The sequence below is a fragment of the Hippoglossus stenolepis genome, chromosome 14 (genome assembly GCF_022539355.2).
Source record: "Hippoglossus stenolepis isolate QCI-W04-F060 chromosome 14, HSTE1.2, whole genome shotgun sequence".
NCBI classification, from domain to species: domain Eukaryota; kingdom Metazoa; phylum Chordata; class Actinopteri; order Pleuronectiformes; family Pleuronectidae; genus Hippoglossus; species Hippoglossus stenolepis.
The window spans coordinates 14,650,804-14,677,357 of record NC_061496.1 but is presented as its reverse complement, the minus strand read 5'-3'; the positions used below and the strand labels follow the sequence as shown (position 1 = coordinate 14,677,357).

Below are 26,554 nucleotides of genomic sequence, written 5' to 3'. Positions count from 1 at the left end.
AAAATAAAATTTTAGGTTCTCGTTTGTATGTTATTCGTTATTTGCTAAATGTTATTTGCTATTTTCTTGGTTTTCTGAGCTGAAAACCTTCTGGCTTTGCACCAATGGCCAACTTGAAGTCAGTGAAACTGTGATAAGTCTTTTTCATCATATTTAACTTCACATGAACATCACTGTTTGCTTAGTGAAACTACAATGGGTGAAATATTAAAACTCAAATTGTTATTTTTGCATTGCGGTACACAATTTACACAGTACATTCAAAGATCATTTTTTAAAAAGGCTTTTGATTGATTCATGCAGTTTACATATTACATCTCATACGTCATTTGTTTCCGATAACATTTACAATGTCCATTTATTTTATGTATGATTTTAAAGACAGCTCTAATTAATTTAAGACTTGTAAACCCTACAAATTGTGAGGCTAAAGATGATAACGTGCAACAGTCTAAACACAAATTAAAATCCTCAATATTCTTCTGAAATTAATAAAACTGTTTAAGGCATCTCAACAACATACATCGAAACAGTATTCATCAATATCTTTATTATTTACAATAGGCTTAACACTGATAAGCAGAACTTCACAGTAATATAACGTGAGCTTTAAATAAAAAAAACAAAAACACAAAATATATTTTTGTACAATAAAAAAGTTAATGTTAACATCTCTGCCATTTTTTTCATCCCTGTTTAGATTCACATATTCCATTATGGTGTGTGTGTGTATATATGTGTGTGTGGATTTACATTGCACTTGTACAACTGAAGAAGTGGCCTTTGGTATAATGATGTGTACACACATTCTCCAGAGCTGCTCACCAGAACAGGGGGAGACAGAAGGAAAAAACAACAGATATACAGGATAAATGCAGGCATCGTAAATAAAGACAATGCATGAGACTGATAATGAGAATGTGGTCAGTTCAAAAATGAAACAGCATCGGTTCAGATAACAGATATGAGGGGGAAATCCATTGGCACCCAATCAATTCATTGACACTGTAATCATTGATTGAATCTTTACATGTTTATTAAAAAAACACAACCCAAAAAATAAAAATAAAAAACACACCCAGGCTGGAAATGTGTTTGATTCGAGATGGTCACATATTTTTTTTATTTCACTTTTTCACGAGGCTTTGTTGAGGAAACGTGTTTCACAGAGATGCACTGAAACCAATAGAAACTTAACAGGCAAACAGGCCAGAGTGGTGCAAGGCAATTATTAAGGAAAACATTTCTGTGAAATTAAGAGGATAATAGAGCAACAGGCTCAAGCGACCAAACAGGTGTATTCGTTTGAATGACCTGTAACTGAATAAGTGTCCAAATACAAAATCTGAAGAGTAGAAAATGCACCTTTTGGTTTCAAGTTTGCATCTGATCTTTAACCTCTGAATGACAGAAACACATCCTGTAGTGACAACCAATCACAATCCCATGGCAAAGAAAAGACATCCCATGAATGTTTTAATGATGGACTTCAACATTCCCATTCTTGATTTCTTGCAGTGACAGTGTAACTGTACATATTTGTTCATACAAAGGCACAAGAATCACGAAAATAAATGATGGCCATGGTATTTGAAATGCACAGTGAGTAGACGTTCATTACACTTTGTCTCAAAGCTTTCTGTTTGGCAAGAAATTAGGCATTTTATAGACACTCATTGACGTGAAATTATGTTATGAAATGCACCACAAAAGTTTTACTTGGAAAAGCATCATTAACAGACGTTATGGACCTGCAGTGTTTATAGATTAGTTTTTGTAATATTCAGATGCAATGTGTCGATAAACCAATGTGTCTTATCCAGTGTAAATTAAGATGTGAGCCTAAGAAAAAGGTAAAGAAAGAAAATATGTGAGTTGTGTATGTGCTGTACACAGTTTTATTTGTGCTCAAAACAACAGAGCAGCTGATTTTGGACTTTAATGATTTAGTGTCACCCAAAAATGAGACGTACGGGCCAATAAAAGGTGTAAAATAATAAATAAAGAAATGACACCATAAGAGTTTAAAGAGTTGTGCAGATGGACATTCGGCCAGGTTCAGAACTGAAGAATAATACATTCATAAAGCAGGTATTCAGATCTGGGTGGATGGGCCTCAATACATCTCTACAGTCAAAAAACATTGCTCTTTTTGCTGTGACCCCCACATAAACCATTTTGTTTCCTGGATATGAAATAAATCAAATATTTACACTCTTTTTTTTTCTTTTCTCAAAATAGGTCTGTGCTTTTAATAAAAAAAACAGAATAATTTAAAATTCAAGTTCATACATAACATTCTAAAAATCATCTTTTCCTCTTTTAAACCAAATAATGTACAAATCGCTCATGTGCTGAAGACATACTGCAGTTTGTTTGTTGAGAGATCAGTACTGTGTGATTCGTGTAGAGTAGGTCTCTGAGTTTGCGTAGCGTCGATAACTTTGAAGTATTTGAGGCACTGAGGCCATGACAAGGCTACAGGGAATCCAGCACTGTCCATACGCAGAAGGACACTTATAGAAACACTGTGCCAGTTCACCTGCTCATGTGCTACCCTGTGCTCTCCCTCTCCTCACTCCACACTTTTAACGCTTCATAATACATGAAGAGAAATGTAGTGCGCAAGGACAACTGGACCAAAATATTGAAATGCTTTAGGGGATCTTCCCCCGTTAATGTGGCACTGTGTTAACATCGGTCACGTCACTGAAGCGAAGACAAATGCTGTGCATATGTTAGGACACCCCACATTCATTCATTCGTTCATTAATGTGTCAGTCTTGTGGAAAAAAAACAACAAAATAGATTGATAAAAATCTTTTCTTGTCTCGTTAGATTTGATAATGTACCAAACCATAAACTTAGCGTTTTATTTGAGCCTACTTAGCTAGATGCTTGTAAAATGAACACAACGCTGTAAGTGATCCCTTCAATAGCTTTCAATGGTCTCACTTTTCTGGGAATGTCACCGTCTAAACACCTGATCATTCTCTAAAGATTATTCTCAAAAACAAGACTTTATTCAAATATCTAAAACAAGCAATTCTGGGGAGATTCATCTTCTCATCTTTTATCACAATTGTCCAACTCCTGAAAAATACTGACTGTCAGATGCGATCTATGAAATAAAACCAAAATATATATAAAAAAAACAAACATCTGCACACAAACACAAATGTCAAATTGAGACCCCGAATGGCTTTAAAAATGGCTTATGGTCACTACATTTCCCAGACACTGTGCAGAAGCCTCATGATTCACATATTTGTGAAACGCTGTTTCAGCTTCTCCGGGAAAAACAGTTGTCTAGTATTCTCAGTGAGGCTGGAAACAACCGCCATCGTTCCCGCTCAGTAATGTGACAGACTGACAGACAAGCAGAGGGAGCTTTCACCTACGCTCCGGGCTGGCTACACACAGCTGATACACTCGACATTCATTTAACAAAGAGGCCGTTATTATCGCGGCCGCGTGGAGACTCGCGGCAAAACATTTCATGGTGCAACTTAAAACCACATTTAGTTCAGTATAAACATTTCTCAATATGTACAGGTCAGAGCAAAGTTAGTGTCCACACTGGCATTTTTTTATGAAACTGTTGTTTGTAAACATTAAAGATTACACTTTGTAGAGATTTCTCTGAGGTACTTTAGAGATTCATCTCATTTCGTCCCTCGAAAAGCTGTCGATAGAACCAGAAACATAAAAAGGCAATATATGCGATCTGTCGGGTAGTTGGGGTTTGACGTTGACGGTTGGTGTTGTCACAGTGGCTACCTCTGCACTACGTCACTAATCTCTTTAATACAGCTGTGCAGGTTGTCCAGTACAGTGTTGGGCCCCACGCTGCTCAGTCCTCCTCCTGAAGACGAAGCCCTCAGCTCCTGCAGGCTGAGCTCGAGCTTCCCCACCGCCTCTCGGAAGGCAAATTTGTTCCTCATCTGAGGGATGCAGTCCACGTAACCTGAGCAGTAGTCTAGCAGCTGGTGGCCGGCGTCCAGCACCTGGCTGCTGGAGGGGCTTTCGGAGCTGGCGTGGAGGGCGCTGCTCAGGCACTCGGCGCACACCAGCAGGGCCTCACGGCTGGCCCGTTCCAGGGGCACCCTCTCCACCTGCTGCCTGGTTCGCCGTAGTGCCACTTTGGATGAAGCAGTGGTGGGGGCTCCGTTGGCCATTTTGGTGGGAGTCGTGTTGGTGGTTGCAGAAGACGAGGAAAAGGAGGAGGAAGATGCAGGAGGCACTTGTGGTGGTGGCACAGACGGTCGCCCTGACCTGTGACCTTTTAATGTGTCTCCATTCACTTCCACGGGTGCACCTCCTACCTGCTCCTCTCCGTCTCCGCTGTAGGAGTGTTGCAGGCTCCGCAGAGTGGGAGGTGGAGGAGGAGCACACTTGGGTTTTACAAGTCGCGGCCTGTCCCGGTCTGCTTGGTGCTCAGACAGCAGTTTGAAGCGGTTCCCCTGAGAGTCTAGGCCGACTAGGTGCACGTCAGCTGGGCTGTGCTTCAGCGTAGGGGAGATCAGGACTGGAACTTTGTGGTTGTGAGTCGGTGCGCCTGCTGCCACTGGGGAAGCACTGGAACTAGAACTCTTTGAGGGAGATGACCAACTCTGCTGCCTGTCCAGTCCTCCCCCACTCTCCTCTCTAACCTCTCTGACCCGGGAGAGACTGTCTGATTCCCCCACCTCCCCCCCTACTCCTGGTGCCCTCACCCCTACAGCAGTGCCCCGGGGTAGGAGCTTGGCTTTGGGCCTTTCCCTGATTTGTGCGGTCCCCTCATCCATCCTCCGCAGCAGAGTTTCTGAGGGCCGTGCAGCCCCGTTCTCTGGCTGGGAGGTTGTGGAGGCAGTTCTCTCCAAAGGGGGCTTAGCGCTGCGGTTTCTGGGTAAAGTTAGAGCCATGCGCTCCAGGTCTGGCAGCCCAGCTGACATAGAGGAGGTAGAATTGGACCTAGGGAAGGGTTTAGGCCCTCCAATTATACTCCCCCCCTCCTCTGAAGAGGTTGTCTTACCTGTCCGTAGCCCCAGGGTCTTTTTAATGAGTCTAGGGGTAAAAAAACCAGCCAACCCACTCCAACTGCTCCCACTCGTCACCTGTGAGCCAAGGCCAGAGGGTTTCTGTCCGAACGCTGCCCCACAGCAGCGCGACTGAGTCTGGGTGGGTTCCCCGTGGGAGTGGGAAGGAGAGGCAGAGAAGCCTCCTAAACTGTCTGACTGGGGCAGAGGAGGAGGAGCGCTGAAATCAGCAGTGGGCTCATATTTCTTGTGAGGCTGCGTCTCCATTTCCCGGAAAGAACTGCTCCTCTTGGGCGGCGTCGGAAGGTTATGTTGGAGCTGGGAGGATGGCGAAGATGAAGAGGAGGAGGAAGATTTCTTTTTTATGAAGGAGCTGAAGAAGCCCGTCTTGCGGTCTCGTGTAAATGTGCCCATATCCTGTGCGTCCTCTAGAAGGCTGCTGGGAGATTTGTCTCGTGGCTGCTGTTTTCTGGGCAGAGCTGGGGAGCCACCGGACCGGCTGTCACCTCCCAGCAATGAAGCCCAACCTGGGAAGACAAGAGGGACACGGATTAATAAAACAAAGCTTTCAAAGGTTGCTTATTATCTTACAAAACACAATTAAAAACAGATATTGTTCTGAATTTTCCCCATGTCTGTACATTCTATCACAGATGCATGTTCCCTTTCTCTCTAAAAGCTGTTCTCTCCTCCTGGGGGACTTATAAGGAAGGAAAAGACATTTCAGCAAAAGGGATTGGAAAGATTTCAATCCATGCCACTCACGCTCGTGCGCACACATTAATTCAATGATTTACAAGTTGCTTTTGTAAAAGATGGGATGATAAATACACCTCTGGGACCTGACGATAACACAGGGCAAAGAGAAAGGGCCCAACCCCCAATACGAGGAAAGCTGTTGTGCTACTTTACGCAAGTTAAATTGATTTTCACAGCCTTTAAATAAATAAATAGATGCTGCATCAATTTCACCACAGACAGTAATTTGGAGATAATGGAAAAAGAGCAGTTAGTTTTCTTTGTACAAATGTGTTAAGTGAAAAAGGCCAAATAAAATTGCAAGTTCACAAAACTGTTAAGAACACATTTTCATCATTAGCATGTGCATTTAAAATATAAATGTATACAATCAAATATTTAGAACGCATTGTGGTAAATGGTAATGGCTGCACTTCTATAGCACTTTATCCAAAGAGGCTTAATTCACCTTAACTCTCTCACACACACACACACACAGACAGACAGAGGTGTTCAGGGTCCTAGTCTGACCAGTGGGTGCAAACTGTGGAAACTTCTACATGTGTAGAGCAGGAGCTGGAACCTCCAACCCTGACATTAGTGTACAACCTGCTCCACCTCCTGAGCCACAGCCACCTGATCATACATAAAAATCTAAAATAATATATAGGCTGTGGTCTTAATCTTTCATTATCTTGTATAATTTAGGACCACTGGTGGAGAAACCATTTCTCTATTTCTGTCTTGTGACAACTCACGTTTTTATGCCTTTGTGAAATGTCCTGAATGTGTAAATTTTACTGGATTTGGGGGGTTTTGCACGTTACTGTTCCTTTTATTCGTGAATGCTTGTGTTTTTCGGACCAAAACATACAAGATGGAACTAAATGGCCACAATGACAACAAACAAGACACAAACGAAGCGTAACGTCTTCTTTACATAAACATACACACACCAAGATCCCTCAGCAAACACTAATGAACAAAATTTTATTTTCAACATTAAATAAATAGGTTAGTAACAACTCAAACAAAACAAGACAAACAAAGGACAATGTAATTAAAATTTAATATTAGGGTTAGCAAATATTAATACATAAGAATTAATTCCTTAGATTTGATTTACATTACAGTAATGGCAATGTTATTCATATCATATATAGTAATAGTATCTATCTCTGGTATTTTCCCTCAGTACTATGAAACATTGGCATAGATGGGACAACTTTCTTTTCTTTTAATAGGAAAAAAGGATTATTTTAAATTGTATTAAACCTTTATATTTTAGGGTTCAGTTATATTTTAGTGTTACTTTTATATTTCAAAACTTTCAGTGGGTGTTGGGTGACATGAACATGAGTGCTTAGATTTCATGGATGAAGTACGTGATGAACCTTGAACTTCAAATCAGAAATCAGATTATTAGTGGGAACTCTGTCAGGCTCTACTTGAAGAATCGTTTCTTAGTTGTTGAGGAAAATGACGGCTCTTCTCCTCAGGCGTCGGGCACGGCGTCGCTGCAGTCGACCCTCTGAATCGGCGTCCACTCGCGTACCTGCAGAATCATAATGTTTTGCATCTGACTGGTGGGTAGTAAGGCGGGGATGCCTGGCTGTACCTGAGTGGCTGTGTGTGCCGTGGTCGCTGCGCCCATCCAGTCCACCCTCAATGTTTTCCTTGTTTTCTGTGTGCTTACGGAGTGTGTGAGATTTGGAAGGTAACAGGGGCATGTCGTGACTGAATGAGTGCAGTGGTCCGCAGTGACCAGAGGAGGCCGTCTTACAGAGCTCCTCCGCCACCTCTGTAACGCACAAAGAAGAAAATACTAGGTTCAGAGGCAGCGATGACTTAAATCAACACAGTGCATCTACTGTGCAGTTGCTGAACAAATAAAACAAAATTAAAAGTGTTAACATTCATTGTGCTTTGTGAAGGAAACCCTCCTTGTAACTTTACTTCATGCCTTGTTTGAAAAAGTAGTAGTCTGAATAAGATCCAGTTTGCATGTTCAGCCTAATAACTGCACTCTGAGAGTCGGATTTCAACATTTCTAAGACCAACTATTAAACTTAATTGGAACTGAGATCAAGCTACGTGTTATTTTACCTTCAGAGATGCTGGAGTCATGGAACATTGTTTCGAAGGCTTGGTGAATCTCTGCAAACGAAGGTCTGTCTAATGGGCTCCATTGCCAGCCTGGTAGAAAGACACACAAAAGGCATATTACTACAAGGAATTGCAGTATTTGACAAATACATGAGACTTAAAATGGGTTTTTAAGTAATCCAATTGTACATACAAGAGATATTGTGAAATAAATCAGAGTATATATGTCTAAAAACAGGTTGGCCTGCTGTCAGTCTATTCATGTCTTCCCAGTGCAGTGTAAGAACTTGGTGAATATGTCAAAAGAAGGCTAGACTGCTACTACTTACATGCTCTCATGAGTTCATAGACTTTGGGTGGACATCCCTCAGGCTGCTCCATGCGGTATCCTTTCTCCAGGAGGTCATAGACCTGAGAAAGGTCGATGCCAGGGTATGGAGACATGCCATATGTGGCAATTTCCCACAGCAGCACCCCAAAAGCTGTAAGGAGGAAAGTTTCCGAAGATCAAACATCAGGCAAATGGAAATGAGGTACAGGGTAGAAAACAATCCAGACTCAGAATGACTGCATGCACATGTGCTGCTCACCCCAGACGTCAGACTTGATGGAGAAGGTGTTGTAAGCGAGGCTCTCGGGTGCAGTCCATTTGATTGGGAATTTGGCCCCAGCGTGGGCAGTGTATGTGTCGCCAGTCATCAACCGGCTTAAGCCGAAGTCTGCAACCTTCACGACATGATTCTCACCGACCAGGCAGTTCCTCGCCGCAAGATCCCTAAAGGGCGAGGCGAAGGGAGAGGGAGATGGAGGAAAACGAGGAAGAGAGAGAGAGAAAATAAGTTTTTCACGTGTGGACAAATGCAAGAAGTGTGAACAAACACACAACGTCGTACTCTAAATATCCCCTTACCTGTGTATGAAGTTCTTCTTCTCCAGGTATTCCATGGCAGAGGAGATCTGTGTGGCCATGTAGAGCAGCACCACAGCATTCACCTCCTCTTTATCACACTCTCTCAAGTAGTCCAGTAGGTTGCCATGTGGCATGTACTCAGTTACGATGTAAAACGGAGGCTCCAAGGTACACACACCTATGAAGAATACAGATGCCAACAATAAAAGTGTTAACGTGTGCGTCAAAGCCAGCAATGGTGTATAATCTGGAGGCATTAAAGTAGGTGTTGTAGCGGCACATGCAATTAAAAAAAGGTTTAACAGTTAAATACTATCAGTGATTTCCATTAATACCGACCTAGTAGCTGAACGAGGTTCGGGTGTTTAACCTCCTTCATAACTGCTGCCTCTTTTAGAAATTCTTCCACCTCCATGGTGTCCTCCTGTTATTTTGGAAACAGAAAGAGAGACAAAGAAAAGAATGAGGCTTTTTACAGACATGTTGTAACAGTTAGAAAAATGTTACATCGGTGTCTTCAGTGATAATCACACGTAATACCAAAGTCTGCCTGCAGGTGGTGATCTAAAACCATTGTTATGCCCATGCCCCATCATTTAAACAGTGCTGTGAAAATATCCTAGGATATCCATAGGATATTTTACAATATAACTTTCTACAGTTGCTTTCAGAGAAATCTACCGACCAACCTTGAGCGTCTTGACAGCCACCGTGAGGTTGTACTTCTTCCACACTCCCACGTACACCTCCCCATACTGGCCCCCTCCAAGCTTGTGCTTCATGGTGATGTCTGTGCGCTCCATTTCCCACTTGTCATGGATGGGTGACACACCGTACACTGTGGGCTTGTTGCATTTGGGTGCTGGGTAGTGCAATGTGGTGACCAGGCCGTCGGCTACAGTGGAGTGGTGGTGGACCAGCTCGGCCAGGGTGGCGAAACGGCTCTCGGATGTTACATACACCTGAGGAGGAGGAGGAGCATGCATGAAGGTGGAGAATGACAGAAAAAAGCTGAACTCTTAAGCCACCAAATTTTACGTAAGCCCAAACTGTTCATGTGTCTGCCTACCTTTCCATCGGAGGAGGTGTTGATGCGGTAGTGGTAGACTCTCCCTTCATAGCGCAGAGATATGGACAGCTGCCCGGGGCTGCTCTCGCTTTCCCGGACCAGAAAACTCCCGTTGATGAGGGATGAGAGCAGGTACTCTGCGGCGCTGCGAGACACGGGCCCGTGGTACCAGCTGTGCTTCTCCAGACTGTTGACTGGTGTGATGTAGTTGGAGGGCACCCAACCCTGGCCATTCTTTGAGCGCACTTCGCTCCACTCTCCATTCTGGTTGTAGCCGAGCACACGCAGCTTCTCACCTGGACACGGGAGGGAGTGGCAGAGATGGCCTGATGGTTACTGAGTGTCTCGATAAACAGCGAATCAAAAACACAAATGCCTAAAAGTTAAATATTAAAACATCAGATTCTGGTTAGAGGATTTATTTTGTCTGTTTTAGGTTGAATAACAACACAGGAACTTTTTAATGAGGTCACCACGCTGGTCAAAATACCTTAACACTGCATGTGATAGAAGTAAGAGGAGCCACGTATACAAACGTGCCTCTTGTTGAAACTACATCAAAAGTATGGAACAATGATAGGGTTGGGTGAACTGCGGATCAGTCATAGAAGGCTCAGCAAAACCAGGCATGTAACGACTTGGTCTGATCTGTCTCTGACGTCAGTGCGGGAGAGATGAGGGAGTGGAGAGGCTGATGTGTTGGGAGACTGGAGTAGGGAGGGAGCCGTTGGTACAACAAACAACACAGAATGGTAGCGTGATGAGTCCTGCAGGTAGGATGGGGGGGATTAGTTGGAGGGAAAAGGGGGTGAGAGGAGACAGAGGGCTGACAGTGGCAGGCTGGGATTGATCATCTGCCAGTGGAGGCATCACTGCAGTTCTACTGCTCATCCTCTAGACTGCCTTTTATTCCTGGATGTAAACAGTAGAAATAAACTATGCATATAACAATACTAGCACTCAGTGGAGTGCATACCTCTGCCAAGGTCTCCTTATGAAACCACATGGAAATTCATTAGATCTGGATTTTTATTTAAATCTGTACCATATTGCACAGACTCATAAATATCAATCTCCTAAACATGAATTATTCTCTAAGAAATCAATGAAGAAGTTGAAAAGTGCCCTATCTCACAATGTTAAAGAAATTGACCACATCCTTCCACTAAGTTTCATGGCAATCTGCCCAATAGTTTGGGCAGACGAAAAACAAAAAAGCTGATGAAAATGTAATCTCCTTGATCTACCAGCGAAGCATTTGCATTTATTTGATTGGCTCACCTTGCCAGATGATGCTTCATTGTTTCAGAGTGACGCCTGGTTCAAACTTTTAACCAGACAACCCTGCAATTTTGAAAATGGAACCCCCTGAGTCAGCACCCTCGCTGTGATGCCTTGTTGAAATGAATGAGTGGGCTGCTTTTTTCCCGACACTGCTTAAGTTGATCTGAGCGTGGCCTCAGGCTATCATGAGTCAGTCGCTTTATGCCCTAAACTGTGACAAATGGTAGCAACGAAGATTGTGTAGCAGACGGACGCTAATAAGCCCAATACAGTAGAGTTAAAATTTAAAGTACAGACCTCCAGTCCGCTCTGTAAGACGACCGTGGCCAGCCAACATGTGACCACTAACCAGAGCTGCAGGTTGAGCTATTAGAGCTAAAGACGCTACGCCAGCAAATCCACAGAGCTACATTAAACAGAGCTGGTTATCCACATCCAGCCCACCAATCCACCAGTCTCCTCTGTGTCTGTCTTCTGTGTCTCTAGGTTTTGTGGGAGTGGAAACACTGACTGCCTCCCTCTCTCTCACACACCATGTGTGCCTGAAGCTGGGTTCTGCTCGGGCCTAGCCTGGTTTGGCCTAGTTAGGTTTGGCCTGGCACGGAGAGGAGACAGTGATCAGCCCCAGACGAGAGCCGGCTAAATCCTTCTCTGTGATCAGCCTCTTTCTGCTGTGCACATCCTCCACCTGTTATTATTACAGTTGAACAAATTCCATATTAACGCAGCACTGGAGGCTGGGGTTGTTTCCATGCGACACAGAAAGGAAAAGTGGAGTGAAGCCTGTGTGAGTGCACATGTGCTCGCATGTGGAGAGGAATCTTAGATTCACTCCATGAGTCAGGGTCTAAACTTAATTTCCATCCCAGGCAGCGACTGGGCTGTAAAGCCTTAAAACGATGGGTAATTAACACACTGCCACGTTTAATGTTTTAGATCAGTTCGGGACACAAGCCTGAAGCTTCTGGATCATATTATGAGGATATTTTAAGCTCAGGGGAAAAGCTTGATTACTGGTTAACTGCTGCTGGTTAAGAGAGGAAGTTTGAACAAAGAGTGTGTGTGACAGATCGGAGAATAAAGATTAGGAAAATGGTGAAATGATTTAGACATCGTTCAAGAATAAAGGTAGTTTAGTTGTGCGGTCTGCATGGTTGTCAGATAACAAGCTCCTGTTACAAGCTTAATATTATTTTTAACCTCTGCTGTAGTTTATAGTAACACACTTGGCTCACAGGTGGTGGAAAATAATTAAAATATAGTTTGCTTGTGTTTATGTGTGCCTGCTGCTGTCATGAAAAGTTATATTTACCATTACTATGAGGTGAGGTCGAGTGACACACAACATTCCTATGTCATAACTACGCTTCACAACACAAAAACTGTTTCTGGGAGTCGCTGACCTGTCAATCATCAGCCTTGCCCTTAGGATAATAGTGATGACTCTTTGCTGCACATGAGGGAATCACTCTGCTCTGTTGCTACAGATGTCAACAGTGTTGCTTAAGGATGATATGGAAGAAAAAAAAATCGCTCCTGGGAGTAACATCACATTCCTAGACAATAACCTCAGGTGATGATGCATGGAATCAGCAGACTGGAAGACAGGTCTTTCAAGTCTTGTGTCATCACACTGACACGACAAAACTAAATCTTATTTTGAGGCAGCTGATGAATTAAAGATTTGTGGTCAATGCAATTATTCTACTGTCCTGTGTCATTGTTTACCTTTGGTTATGCTGAGCGTGTTGTCTCCACTGGCGACGAAGTCATAAAGTGCAACGAAGAGGTTGGGGTCGCTCTCGGCCGCTCCCAGTAGGTTCTCTTTGGAGCTCCAGCGCACCGCCTCCGTCAGTGCCGCAGAGTCCAGACCGAACGGCCGGTGGAGAGCTTCTGGAGGGAGAGGGGGACAAAGGGTCAGAGAGAAAGGAGATACATTATTAGACTTGTAAACAAGCAACATCTTTCACACAGGTCAAGAGGGAACTGTCCTGTTGCTGTTCTATCTCTCTATACCATGACTCCCGTGGTTGCAGGGCAGCCCGGTGACAAGACTGATACCTTCTAAACAATTGGCGCAGATTTAACTCTCTATAATCCCAGGTGTCCATCTCACAGGTTGTCTACCTGTCTGTCCAGGCCCAGTCTCTTGCTTGAACCCAGTGTGCCGATGACGGTTGCTCAGAGCTGTCCATTCCTCCTCGAAACTGCTGCTTGCCTGCAGGCACCTCAGAAGCATTACTTTAACCAGTCCACTCACTGCAGAGCACTGTTATCACTGACTACACAAACCTGCCGTGTCTCGCCTGGGCTAGGTAAGATCTGAGGTGGGAGTGCTGTTTTACGCCAGTATATACAGAGAGCAGGAGGGAGGAGCAACTGGGATAGGAAAGATTCTCTAGCTACACAGGATGCAGTGATCGCCATAGCTGCGTAACACACGCCCCCGCAAACACACAATTATGAACACGTACATGCGTAGCTAATGTGTACAGCACTCGACAGCTGCTGCCAAAGTCACTGCATGCCTGGACAGCTGGTGAGCGAGTGGGAGAGGAGGGTGGGGAAATGGAGGGACAGGGAAGAAGTACAAGTGACTTTTAAAACACAAAAGCTGTTGCACTGAATTGTTTTTATTCCTCGTTTAAAAATAGAACAAGTTTAAACATAAATACAATCCAAAACAACAAACCCTACATTTAAAAAGTATTTAGTTTTTTGTTACAACTGAGCCAGAGGTGTTTATTTAACTCTGTTGTTTTGGAGAATGTTGTTTATAGTACGGTTGTATTTTACTGTGTAATGTTTATATTTTGACCATTCGAACATATTTAAAACAACAGGGAGGCAATGTACAACTCCTAAATTACCACAAACAAGGGCGATGTGGCAATATGATTTGGATCATATGGATATGGCAATAAACTACATCACTATACAACATTATTTCTGTATAATGGTGTGGTTTTGAATCATCTGTGCCCATTTTTATCTTTGTCAAAATGCAACTTAACAGTTCATATAAAAGAAAAATACTGAGAGAAAACTCCCATGGGTATGATTTGTATTTTAAAAGAGAAAAAGACAACAAAATTCATTGATGATTATGGTTATTTCAGTTTTAAGCATCTGCCATCAACAAAGTCGAAAAAAGTTCAAAGAAGGAACTTTGTGACTCATAACTGTTTCTTTCTCCTGCAGCAATTTCTTTGGACTGTCAGACCAGATACAATTATTAGCAACATGGTCAGGCTTTGGTAAAAGTGGCAAAAACAAACAAACATATTTCCTTCTTTAAGAACAAATCCAACGCAATGCTGAATTGCATAAAAATGATGGTAAATAGTCTGCATTTTTAGAGTTTCTACTAGTCTTGATGACCACAGAAAGCGCTTTACAGTACAGTTTTGCTTTTCACTCATTCATACAGTGCATCTGTGTGCAGCACACATCACTCACACACTGCCAACACAGCCATCAGGGGTTTTGTGTGGTTCAGTATCTTGCCCAAAGACACTTCAGCACGTGGAATAGGGGTGACATGGATCAAACCGCTGACTCCTGCTCTACCGCCTGAGCCACAGCCACCCGCAATATAGATATAAATATGTCATAGGTCTAGTAATTGAAGAGACAACCAAACTATTAAATGCAAGAGGAACGTCATGTTACCAACCTGACAGGAAACCGGCATAAAACTCAACAAAACAAAAGCTGGTGTGAAATGTCAATTTATGGTGAGATAATGAGTGAACAATCACACATAACTCGACAAGTTAACAATACTCTTAGATCTGGTTTTTAATTTGAGAATTCAGAATGAAACCTTGATTAACTACTAAATTATCATGAGGCCACATTAAGCAAGTCTCATTCATAGATGCAGGATTTTCATTCTAAACTTCTGACACACTGGCTTTCCGTGGTTAAACACATTTTTCCTTTGAGCAGTTTCGGTTGGGACAATCAAATTCAAAGAATTTAGTAACAACAGTGTGCCACTGCAGTAATCCTGCAAAGTTGGCAATAATTCATTTAGAAATTAAACATTTTCCATTGTTAGTCGGCACCATGTGGCCGGCACATGCCATACACACACAGGAGCAGAGCGATTTTCCAAGCCGTGTGATCGACCCACTGAAATGTAGGATTAAATAAATACAACGTATGTAGCTCTATAATATCCATAGCGTCATCTGTGCCACAACATCTACACACAAGGCTTGCTCACCTTTGTTTTGGACCAGCATGCATTGTAGCGCAGCACTGGCCGTGACCTGGCTCAGCCACAGTTCCCAGTACATCTTCCGGTCTGTTACCGGTCCTAGTATCCAAAGAAACACAGAGGTTTCCTTGATTCCACTGTGTTGATTCCAAACAGTTTTAAAGCTCGACTGTGCGTCTATTTCGACTTAAGACGATGGAGGCTTGAAAGAGAGTTCATTCTCCTGGCAAAGAATACGAAGCCCAAGCTCGTCCTCTAAACCATCACCTTCACTGTGGAACTACAAATGCTGTATGAGAGGCAGTCTGAGAGAGACAGAGACCCCCCGGACAATATATTTACCCACGCTGTCCTTGAATCAAACCACCTTAACTTCAGAAGTTACAGTGGTGACTTGCAGACTCCCCTACTCGCTTTGATGTGGCCAAGAGGAGTCAAGATTTCCAAGGTCCCTCTGGAGAGCACACACATGACTGATATTCGCTGTGGTTTAACGCAGTGTAAGGGATGGCAAAACATGGCAGAGAGAGGGAGAGAGAAAGGCGTGTGGTAAAGTTGGGGGGCATGTGGATACAGAGGTTGGGGGTAGGGCAGGGTGTAGGGTATGGAGGAAAGTTGAGCTGAATTCGACGTGTGTGCACGTGTGTGCGTGATTGTGGGAGTGTGTGAGGCCTGGACTAGCGTTGTGGCCAACGGCAGATGGCCTGTCTTGTTCCCCAGGGGGAGGAGAGGTCCTATTGACCCCCACTTTTCTTCTGCGAGTGTGTGAGCCTGTGTGTAAATGTGCATGACTGCAACTGCCGTAGCCCGGCTGAGCCAACTGTCCGAGCTGCTCCTCTTACATACGTGGCTACATATCTCATCACAGCTCCTCAAGAATGTTTTTAATGAAAGAGTGATTTTATGGCATGCGCGCCTGCTAAAGGTCTCAATTCGATTAATCTCAATTTCAGACTGAAACAAACTGAAAGACGCAAAAAGAAACTCAATCACTTATTATTCAAGTATTCTATGGCTCAAACTAAATAACGTAATTACATTAAATTGTTTTAGTAGCATGATCCACTTTGAGTGGATATTTCTTAAATCTGTTATTTCAGGCCAACTGCAAGATGCTGGTCTCCTCTGCCAAGCTAAAACCTCGTGCGCAGAAGCGTTTGATTGAGGGAGCAGTTGGCCTGCGTGGGGTTTGTCGTGTGCCCGTCCGGGTGCCTCAGAGTGTGTGTGTTGTCAAGTCTAGCACATGTGCACTGTGAAGAAACTATGGCTTTTGTGTTAGGCTGAGCACAGAGGGTATTTGCAAGTCGGAGGGGCATGCCAAGCCTGCGCCCCCTAAGACAGCTGGGACAGAGGTGACCCTGGACCGAGAGCACACTTGACATGTAGACACTCCGATCCACATCACATGCACACACACACACATCAATGGTGACACTATCTCCTTGGCTGCCCCTGCACTGCTTTGTGTCTCCATGTGTCCGTAAAGCTTTCACTCCACAAACCAACAACTTTGTGCCAAACAAATAAACAATAACATAATTTACACGCCCTCATCAAACACAATACAGTTCATATCTGAAGCCCATGACCAGCGAGGTAAGGGTTTATTTTTAGCCGCTGGAGAACAAAACATAGCAACATGACATCCAGAAATAACAGAGCACATAGTGATGGTGGTGCGGAGGTAGACGGCTTGCTGCCTGCAGGAAGCCCAAACAAAAACCTGAGACAATGACACGGATGAGACACCGATATACAAGACATTACATAAGCCAATAGGACAGGCCTGATCGGATCCTGTGACGACATTGGACAGAAAGCTGAATAAAGGAGTCATGGATTTCAACAAAATCAGTGGACTGGAGCCGGAGAGACTGGTTAACAGTAATCTAGTGTATGTTGTAATATAGTAACAGAATACAGCTCTCTTCTAATAGTCACTGAATCACACTGAGCCGCAATGACGTAAGAACAACTGTCTCATAGGCATAATAATGGTCATACTGTTTGTGATATCATCACAGGAAACTGTGATATCATCACAGGAAACTTTTTAACATATTAAAACATTTAAATATGCAGCCAGGTACTGATAGAAATGTTATGGGAAACGCAAGGACTGAAGTCAAATGAGTATCATTAAAACAGCGCCAAATCACCGCATGTCCGGCGGCTTTAAAATCTCTATAAGACTCATCCCAACCCTTCCGTGCCTCTCACTTTAAAAAGAAAACACACATTAAACATGTTGACGTGGAAAAACATGGGAGACACTTTAGGAAGAGCAACAAACAAGAGACCACTACTGCCATTCATTCCATGACGCACATCCAACAGAAGATCAGATCAGAAAATAATGGTAGCAGGTTCTCAACTGTCTCCGATTTCTCTGTTTTGGGTCTATGAAGTATTTTTACATCTGCCAAGAATGTTATGTTTTGGCCCGTGTTCATTGATTTGTTTGTCGGCAGGATTACGCAAGAACTACTGAGAGAAAGTCCAAGATGTTTCGCAGAAAATATATTTAATGAAGAAAATAAACTAGAGATTAATCTGTAATGAAAATAATAATTTATAGATTAAATATTTATTGGAAAAAATGAATCAATAATGTGCTTGTTTCACACATGTCACTAACTCTGTTTGTAAGCAATCCATCTCTCAATCCTCAGCTGGAGAGGAGACATGAGTCAGTTGTTGTTCAAGAGGACTGGACAAAAGACAACAGCCTCATTAATGCCACATCACAAGGGTGTGTGTGTGTGTGTGTGTGTGTGTGTGTGTGTGTGTGTGTGTGTGTGTGTGTGTGTGTGTGTGTGTGTGTGTGTGTGTGTGTGTGTGTGTGTGTGTGTGTGTGTGTGTGTGTGTGTGTGTGTGTGTTGGTTCAGGAAGATATGAGGACTTGAAATGTATTGTCTGAAAACACTGCTCTTCTGTTTACTGATCAGTCTGAAGCACAAATAAGTTAACACAGCGGGGTCCAAACGTCTGAGAGCATCTTCCCATTCGCTTGCACCGGAAAGTGGTCTCAGACCTTTATACACCACTCACTGCATTCTTCACAACCAAATACATGAATGCACTTGCCTCGTGCCCACGGTTTCTCCATGTCCACACAGGCACGTCTGCCTCAATCCGACCCCCCAAACACAAATCCTGGTGTTGCAAACACCTCTGAGTAAGTAATTTCACACACATGCATGCTGGGAACGCCTGTGAATGTTCTATGTTCTGTAATGTCCATACAACCACGGTGTCTGCTGTCTACATGGAAATGCACCAATTAGGGAGTGGACAGACATCAGTCTGGGCCTAAGGGCCAGCGGATCATCTTGGAATGGCGAAGAATGGAGCCTTAACTCACAACTCACCCTGCCTTGCCACTCTCAGGGCTTGTTATGGGTTAATAATGGGCTCTAAGTGCTTCCCTATAGGTGTGCTGGCAAAAAAAAAAAAAAAGCTAAGTGCTGCTTTATGTGACAGCGGCGAGGATTTGCAGCATATAATGACTTGAAACCAACTATTTGCAGTCGTCTGTTTCACACATTAGGGAAATAGATATTTTAATTGACTAATTATATTTTAATATATTCAAAATACAGAATTAGCCAGAAGTCACTCAGGCTCTCTGACCTGTTCAGAACAGAGTAGAGATAATCATTTAGTCCCTGTGATATAAAATTCAAATAGCAAAAACAGGCCTTTGGAATTGTTAAGCATTTTTACTTCAGCCAAAATTGGTCAATCCCAGCCAAACAGAAAGTTTAATAGAAGTCAATAGAAGTCATAAAGGCACACATAAATAAACAGAATGGAAATATTAAGCGGACATGACTGCAGTTTATCAGGGCTGCAAATGTATGTTGCATCTGCTACAAAAAAAAACTGTCCCTGTAGCACATGTGTGTGTAGACTGTGACTTGAGGGTCAATATAATTGCTCATGTGTGAGGTGATTTGATGATGCATTGCTAATCTACTTGGTATTTGTAGTCTGGCAAGTGAGTAAAAACCGAGTCCCCTCCTGCAGAGAATTCATGCATCAAACTCCAAAATCCCACAGTTCAGTAATCCCTTGTTTCTTAGCACGTTGACAGAGATGTAATAACTTGGTGAATGAACTTCAACAAACATACGTGCGTGCATACACACGCACTCACAATTTAGCATTTAAAATAATTGATATTTGTATGCATTGACTGCAACAAGCTTGCCATGCACTATACCTGTGATAGGTTTCAGAGATGGGGCTCATACTTTGTGGCCAATGCTACAAAGTCATCAATCTCTGTAGCACCAGTGCTATGTGCAAAACAAAAAGTTACCATTCGGCCCTGTAGATGTTAGCCTGCTGTCCTCACTGCAGAATTGCCCAATCTTGTCACAAACATACTGCAATGTACTGTGTGTGGATGATGTAAAACGTCTGGTGTGTGTTTATGTGCCCTGCAGGTAAAGGGGCGTGTCCACCGCAGCAAATCTCTCCAAAGCCTGAAAAGCACACTCTCCTTGTTGCCGCCTCCTGGTGTTTCTCCTCTCTTTCTAATGAGGGTTTACAGTAGAAGCCAGAGTTATTTGGTGTCTGAACAGCTAATCTGTGTGTGGTGCGGTTAAGCTGTGTTAGTTGTAGGTTTAAGCCGCTTTACAATGACTCAGTTTAATGAACAGACTGGAGTCCAGAGGGAAGATTTGAATTTCACTGTGCTCTTAATCAGAGAGCTGAGAGGCCCCTGGCTGCAAACACCAGACCCGAGGAGTAACTGTTTACTATTTACACACAACAGATTTGTAGTATAAAGTTTCTCGGCTCATCTAACACAAAACTTTCTCAAAATTCTAACTAGATTATCTACATTATTAGAATTATTATCATTATACTCAATGATAACATGTCAGTGCAGCAACAGGGACGCATCGTTATTGAATGAACAGAGGGTGAAATGTAAGCAGCAATCCTTCTTCAAACAAATCACTAAAAGTCTTATCAAAGCAACAACTTCTCTCTATTCTCAGAATACATCACATGGCATATTTGAGTACAGCGGTGCCACAGGGCGCCCAGATTAAAGTTTCTGACTGACTGGTCAGCTGGTGGGCGATTACACTGACAGAGGAGGACGTGCTGAATAATCCTCTGAAAGAGTTGCACCACATTACAACCTCACCGACAAGGATGTAAGGAAAAGAAAGAGAGCGAGTGTGTGTGCAAGTGTGTGTTTACAGTAAAGTGTGTGAGTGAATATGTGAGCGCGCATTTCTAGCCAAGTCTCTACCCTGCAACTCAGGAGATAAGCAGCAGTGATAATGCCAGCAACAGAGGACTGCTCCTGGAAGCAAATCAATTCTTAACAGGCTTGGCACAGCGACTGGCCCCTTTTCCTTCCCCCATATCTCATCTTTTTCTCTGCTGCACCATCGCAGCGACAGAGTGAAAACTCTTGATTTAACCAGGGGCCACTGCAACAAATTGGCATGAGCTCTGCACAAAGCTGAAAACATTTGGTGTTTTAAAGCGGACAGATTCAAGGGATGGTTTCGCCATCTGTACAGCCAATCACTCAGTGTTCAGATTAATCCTCGCCCTTTAATAATATAAGCTGCAAGAGAGCTAAGGCCAATGACTAAAAACTAGGACTGTGGTTTTGGGAGCTACACGAGGTTGACTGGTAGCAGATGCAAAGGCTCAAGGCAGTGACTGAACGTTGGAACGCACAAACAGACAAGACGACTCTTAAAGTTTGGTGAAAATACATCTATATAAATCTTTGGATTGGGTATTTTATGCAATAACTTAAGCTCACGTGCCGTTGTGATGCATTTGAAGGGATATTTCCATTTTAAATATCATTTACTTTTCTAAGGTTGAAATAGGAACGAGGCTGATCACAAGAGCCCGGGCTCAACAGAGAGGAATCAAGCAGAGCAGGTCGACTGCAGGGATGAACAGGGCAGTCTTGGGATAAGGATGAATACACAGAGATACATGAAACATTAAACATAAAACCATTAGAGTGCGCAACGGTACATGCAGTCTTCAGTCAGAAGACCATGATTGTGTTTAAACACTTCATGCTTCTAAAACACAGCTATTGGATCACACTTACTGTCACTTCTGAAACAATCAGTCAAACTCATCAGTTTTGCCCTAATTTCTGCCCAGTTTCCCCCCGAGAAGGTGTGGCCATGGCTCCTCCTAGTGGATAATGGTAGCTACAAGGACTGACTGACAGGACTGTAATCAACAAATAATCTTTACTCCAGGCTACTGTATTTTAAAAAGCCTGTTTTAAATCTCACCCATAGCCACTGAAGTGTCTGAAGCTTGATTTGTCCCCAGATACAGCAGTAGCTGCAGTGTGACTTATCCTGGTCGTCTGGGTATTAGCGCACAGAGTCCATAGAAAAGTGGATTTGCTGCTAATCTAATTTCACCCACGATGCAAATCAGCTTAGGTCCTTGAAAGGATCCAGGCATCTCTTCTCTCCTATGGGCAGCTTTAACAGCGCTGCACTTTGGGTGAAGCTTGCTCTACATTCACAGCGCTGCTGCCAAAAAATGCTCCAATCCACTCGTCTGCCCCAATTTCTATGATCTGGTTAGAATAAAAATAGATAAACCAATCGCTTTGTTGTTTTTCTTTTTATGAGGAACTTTCAGAAGTGTTGTTGCTGCTTATTCACACAGTCAGTGCAGCAAACAGGTTAAACCACAAGCACGATCAAGAATAAGAATAGATGTTAAAGTGACAAATCCTGTAAAAATAAAAACCTATTTAAGAGTCTGTTCTCTCAACAGATTCACATCTCTGTCAGTTCAACAGCCGAGGACTCTTCTCCCTGCAGTGTCTGTATCAATTCAACCCACAGCAGAGATGGAAATCTCTGAACTCCTGACAGGGCTATAAAGGGGAGAAACCATCAATATGTTGCAGCCACCGATTCACCAATTCCGCACTCCGACCAATACGCACAGAGGTGGCTGTCTGGACGGCTCCCTTTGAATCAGCACAGTGGCGGTCTGCGCCCTGTCCGTCCTTGTTAAGGTCAGGGCTTTCTCGCTGGCCTGTCTGTCTGGTAGGACGTTGCTCAGAGACAGGGGTGTTTAATTAATGATGAGCTGAAGAGAACTGCTGCGTACCTGAGCAGGGGTACATTTAGCTGACTCACCTTGTGAGACCCAGAGCAGCCCACAACAGGAATCTATAGAAGTTGGGAAAACACACCAATACTGAGGCGACATGAAGGAGAGGGATGCCCGTGTGTTTGTCTTCCCTAAAACGACTCAGTGGTTTCACATATACCGACAGAAACTGTGGAAAGTCAGGTAGCAACACACAGACGTGGTTTCAACACACAGACATGCATTCCTCATAGCCAACTGTTTATTTCTAGGGGTTCTTTCCTATATGTATTCAAGAGCGTGGTCTTGAGAGCATTATTTCTTCTTTCCACGTTCGGATTTTCGAATGCCTTGCCTCCACCACCTGCTTGTGTGCAAATTTGCTCTACTCTTGCTCAAAACCAAAACTCAGCTTTACTGTCCTGTGCATAACTTCGAGTCCTTCTCCTCGTGCTCGGCCTGCTTCTTTGTGCTCATGAGGCTTCGTCGCTCAGATTTCTGCTCTCGCTCTTGACATTTTTGGGAAACGAGCCTGTCAAAATTCCCCAACTAATAGAATACCAAGTACCATGTTGAGCTATGAAATCCTCACTGCCTTATAGTATTTGCTTTATTTCTTACAGTGTACCCGTGGTTACTGTTTATCCAGGTCCATCAAATCCCTTGCCAGCATGGACCACTCATCTGTCAATTGGCCTGAGAACTGTGCTCGTCTGATATAAAGTTTTTATGATTCTGGATTAATAAAACCACTTTAGGTGTTAATCTCTTATAGCTTTCAACAGGAATATTATTGTTATCATGCAGCCTGTGAAAACACAATCAATATGAACATTAAATCTCATTACCACAACCCACTGGTTGGCTTACAACTCCACTATGCATCTGTTGAACTTCCTTTTTCTGCTCTGACAATTCAACTTCCTTGAAAAGGGATCAATATCTTCTTATCTCAATTCTTGGACAAGATCTGCCGACGTGTCGCATTGTCAAATAAACATAACAAATCTAGGAACCTCAAGTGGTTCATTCAGTTTGGTCAGAAATGACAACTGTTACGTGATTATAAATTTGAGCTGCTTGCTTCTTTTCTTATCAGCAACTGTGATTTGTTGACATTTTACAAACGGAAAGATTCTGTAGCCCTAATGAACATCAACTTCTTTCGTGACAATCACAACAGCCTCCGTACAAAGAATCGAGTCCAAATTTTACCCACAAAGACATGGAAGACAATGCTGCATCATTATCACTTTAACTGACTGACGAACAGAAAAAAAGGTCCTTTGATCGTCAGTGAAGGAGCAAGTGCACAGTCCCAAGCTTCCTCACTTAGGAGTCTTTGTTCTATTATTGTGTACTCTGAAGAGGAGAAGTCTTTCTGCAGAGTGGCTATGTGACTGCATCCTGGCTGCTATAAAAAGGCCACTCCTGCCCTGACATCGGCGAGAACAGAGCAGCGCCGACAGTGAGAGGTGCTGCACTTAGTAGGTCTGTCTGTCTGCCTGGTGCATGTACTTCAAACTGGGGCGGGTGGCTTTTCAGATGTGACGGCCAGGAATTAAAAAAAGGCTTTCCATTCCCAAAAAGCTTGCACCTCGCTGCAATGCTGTGAGGAAGTTGGGTCTTGGACATCTGCGGAAACTAAGCAAGCTGCGTCAGTAGTTTTACATCTAAACAACACATGAGAAGTGCTGCGTAAACTGTTCGTCCACTGCAGGAACGACAGGAGTGAGGAACAAAGCTAACTGAAGGTAGACAGACGTTGAATACAACACTGGGCATACACCCAGGGAGAGTACAATCAAGCGGAGTATTATCATAAATCTTGACATCTTCATTACTTATTAAGCTCAGATCAGCCTCTATGAGAAGGTGCCTGAGGGGAGAAGGCTGGGAGGGAAGAGGAAGGCCATTTAGGGCATGGAGGAGTTACCGCTGGGCTGTTTCTCCATAGCTCAGAGGAGAGAGTTGGTGTAGATCTGCATTGTTCTCTATGACTCACAGATAACAATACCAATGCACAGCTATAGCTCTGAGGCAGGAACATGGTGGATGGAGGGGTGACTGTTACCAGCTCGCTTCTCTGTGTCAATGTTTCATACAAGCCACATTATTCCCGCAGCGCATAAACTCCCTGATCGTGTGAGATGCTGGGATGTTCAATTATGATCAAACACATGTAGCTTTTAAACTCTGATCATACGATGAGGGTCGAGTTAAATAATTCACACAGGTTTCCCACGGGATCAAACTGTGCAATCTGCTGCTTGACTGCGTTGGAACAGCAGAGATGATGAGACAGGGGATGTAAGCGAGCATGTGAAAAGCCACTAGGTATTGTAATGTGAGCCTGTGGTGGCTGCCACAGCGAGTTAATGGAGTGGAATTGCTGCAAAACCTCCGGCGGCAAGAATCACTCTTTACCAGTCCAAGTAAAGCACAGAGACGGGCAACTTAACCAGGTGACCTGCAGCAGTGGATCCCACACACTGGGACCACATGATTCTTCCTCTTCTTCTTCTTCAAAAAGAACACTCTCTCCTCTTGATCTTTAGTGAACACGCTCCAACATAACGATATAGTGGTGAGCAATGTGATCAAGTGAGAAATCCCTTCCCTGAATAAACTGCCCCATGTCTGCACACAGACAACAGAGGAATAAACCCACACACAGAGAGAAAGAGGGAGACATGGATGAGATGGAAAGCTAATGTTCGTTGGCATGGCTATTTCCGCTAACGCGTCGTTGTCAAACTAGCATGGACTCAGCTAGCAGTCGCTAGTCAGCAGCAAACACATCAAAACTACACTCCTCTATCCTCACCCACACCCTGGTTAATAGCGTGATTCTCCATTTACCTGAATGCAGCGTGAATATGTTGATCCCCGGATCGGGCACGTTGACTGCAGCAGCCCTGCCCGGCGGTGTCCCGGTGCTACTGCCGGGTTCCCGGGGTCTCCTCCCGGCGCCGCTCCCCCGGATCCCCTTCCCTTGGTGCGGTTGGGACGCGTGGGGCTGTGGCGGCTGGAGTGCGGTCGATGTGCCCTCACCGACGCGGCCTACCTGCTGTCCCATCCTGGTAGACTGGTGTACGGACGTTTGGGACGAAGCGAGCGAACCCCCCCTGCCGCACCTCTGGCTCACATTCCCCCCTGAGCTGCAGCGGCCTGGCCGGAATAGTCTTCCTCAATCCCCTCCCTGCTGTTCTTCACCGTTAGCTAACGTTGACTAGCCCGTGTTAGCCCGCTCGGCTAGCCCGTTAGCCACCGTTAGCAGCTATCGGTGAAACCCACCCACCCTGCCTTTAACAATAAAACCGCAGCCCAGGCTCGTGACAGCAATTGGTCCCACTCCGGTGATCCGGACGGTGTCCGAGTAGAAATCGACGGTAACCGAGGCGCGGGATTCGGTCAAATGTGGAGCTTTTTCAGAATTGCCTTGCCGTTGTCCGGCAGCTGCGCGCCCCCTCTGACGCCGCCATCTTTACCGCAGAACAGAAGATGTGTTGCACAAGGCGGGGGGTTCACACAGATCCCCTGTCACCGTGATCCTCCTCCTGCTGCTGCTGCTGCCCTCCTGCACCGACACTGACCCGGTCCCAACCCGCTCCCAACCTGGTCCCAACCTGCTCCCAACCCGGTCCCAACAAGCCCGAGCACCGGTCCCGTGTGGGGCTGCCTGAGTTCTGGAGAAATGAACATCACCACCAACTACTGTCAAGCAAACACTGTGTTGTGATTGTCATGATTGATTGTGATGATACAATAAGGAAAACTACTATGTTCTATACAACTATATCTAAGATGACATGGCCTATATATATGTGTTTTCATTATATACATTCACAGGAAAGGATGAAATACCTGATTAAAAACAGACCCTTCTCTGCAGATGGTTAAATGAACTGATGATCATATGGGCGAACATCTTTCTATATAGTTTATGAGCAAGCAATAAGCTAGAATAAAATCATTGTGATTCATATATTTTATAAAGATTTAACAGATCTTGGTTCACAGTATACATTTATATATATAACAGCATAGGTGCTCAACAGTTCATGTTTTCTGAGTTTGAGCAT

The 26,554-nt window shown here is 43.9% G+C and overlaps 1 protein-coding gene across 6 annotated transcripts; it reads right to left on the bottom strand.

Moving 5' to 3' along the window:
* Nucleotides 1–530: 530 nt before the first annotated feature.
* abl2 (c-abl oncogene 2, non-receptor tyrosine kinase) lies at nt 531–26,163 on the bottom strand. Of its 6 annotated transcripts, XM_035176482.2 has the most exons (12): nt 15,693–15,845; nt 15,357–15,449; nt 12,854–13,018; nt 9,842–10,137; nt 9,462–9,734; nt 9,112–9,196; nt 8,773–8,950; nt 8,453–8,637; nt 8,192–8,344; nt 7,863–7,952; nt 7,375–7,557; nt 531–5,545 (listed from the first exon to the last, which is right to left on the bottom strand). In XM_035176482.2, exons 2-12 carry the CDS (start codon nt 15,427–15,429, stop codon nt 3,777–3,779), a joined length of 3,450 nt encoding a protein of 1,149 aa, XP_035032373.2. In that variant the 5' UTR covers nt 15,430–15,449; nt 15,693–15,845; the 3' UTR covers nt 531–3,776. The 6 variants fall into 6 exon arrangements, with proteins under 6 accessions (XP_035032373.2, XP_035032370.2, XP_035032368.2 ...); XM_035176479.2 differs by lacking the exons at nt 15,357–15,449; nt 15,693–15,845 and adding an exon at nt 25,332–26,163 and having other exon boundaries at nt 12,854–13,015; XM_035176477.2 differs by lacking the exons at nt 15,357–15,449; nt 15,693–15,845 and adding an exon at nt 25,332–26,162.
* Between the last annotated feature and the right edge of the window lie 391 nt (nt 26,164–26,554).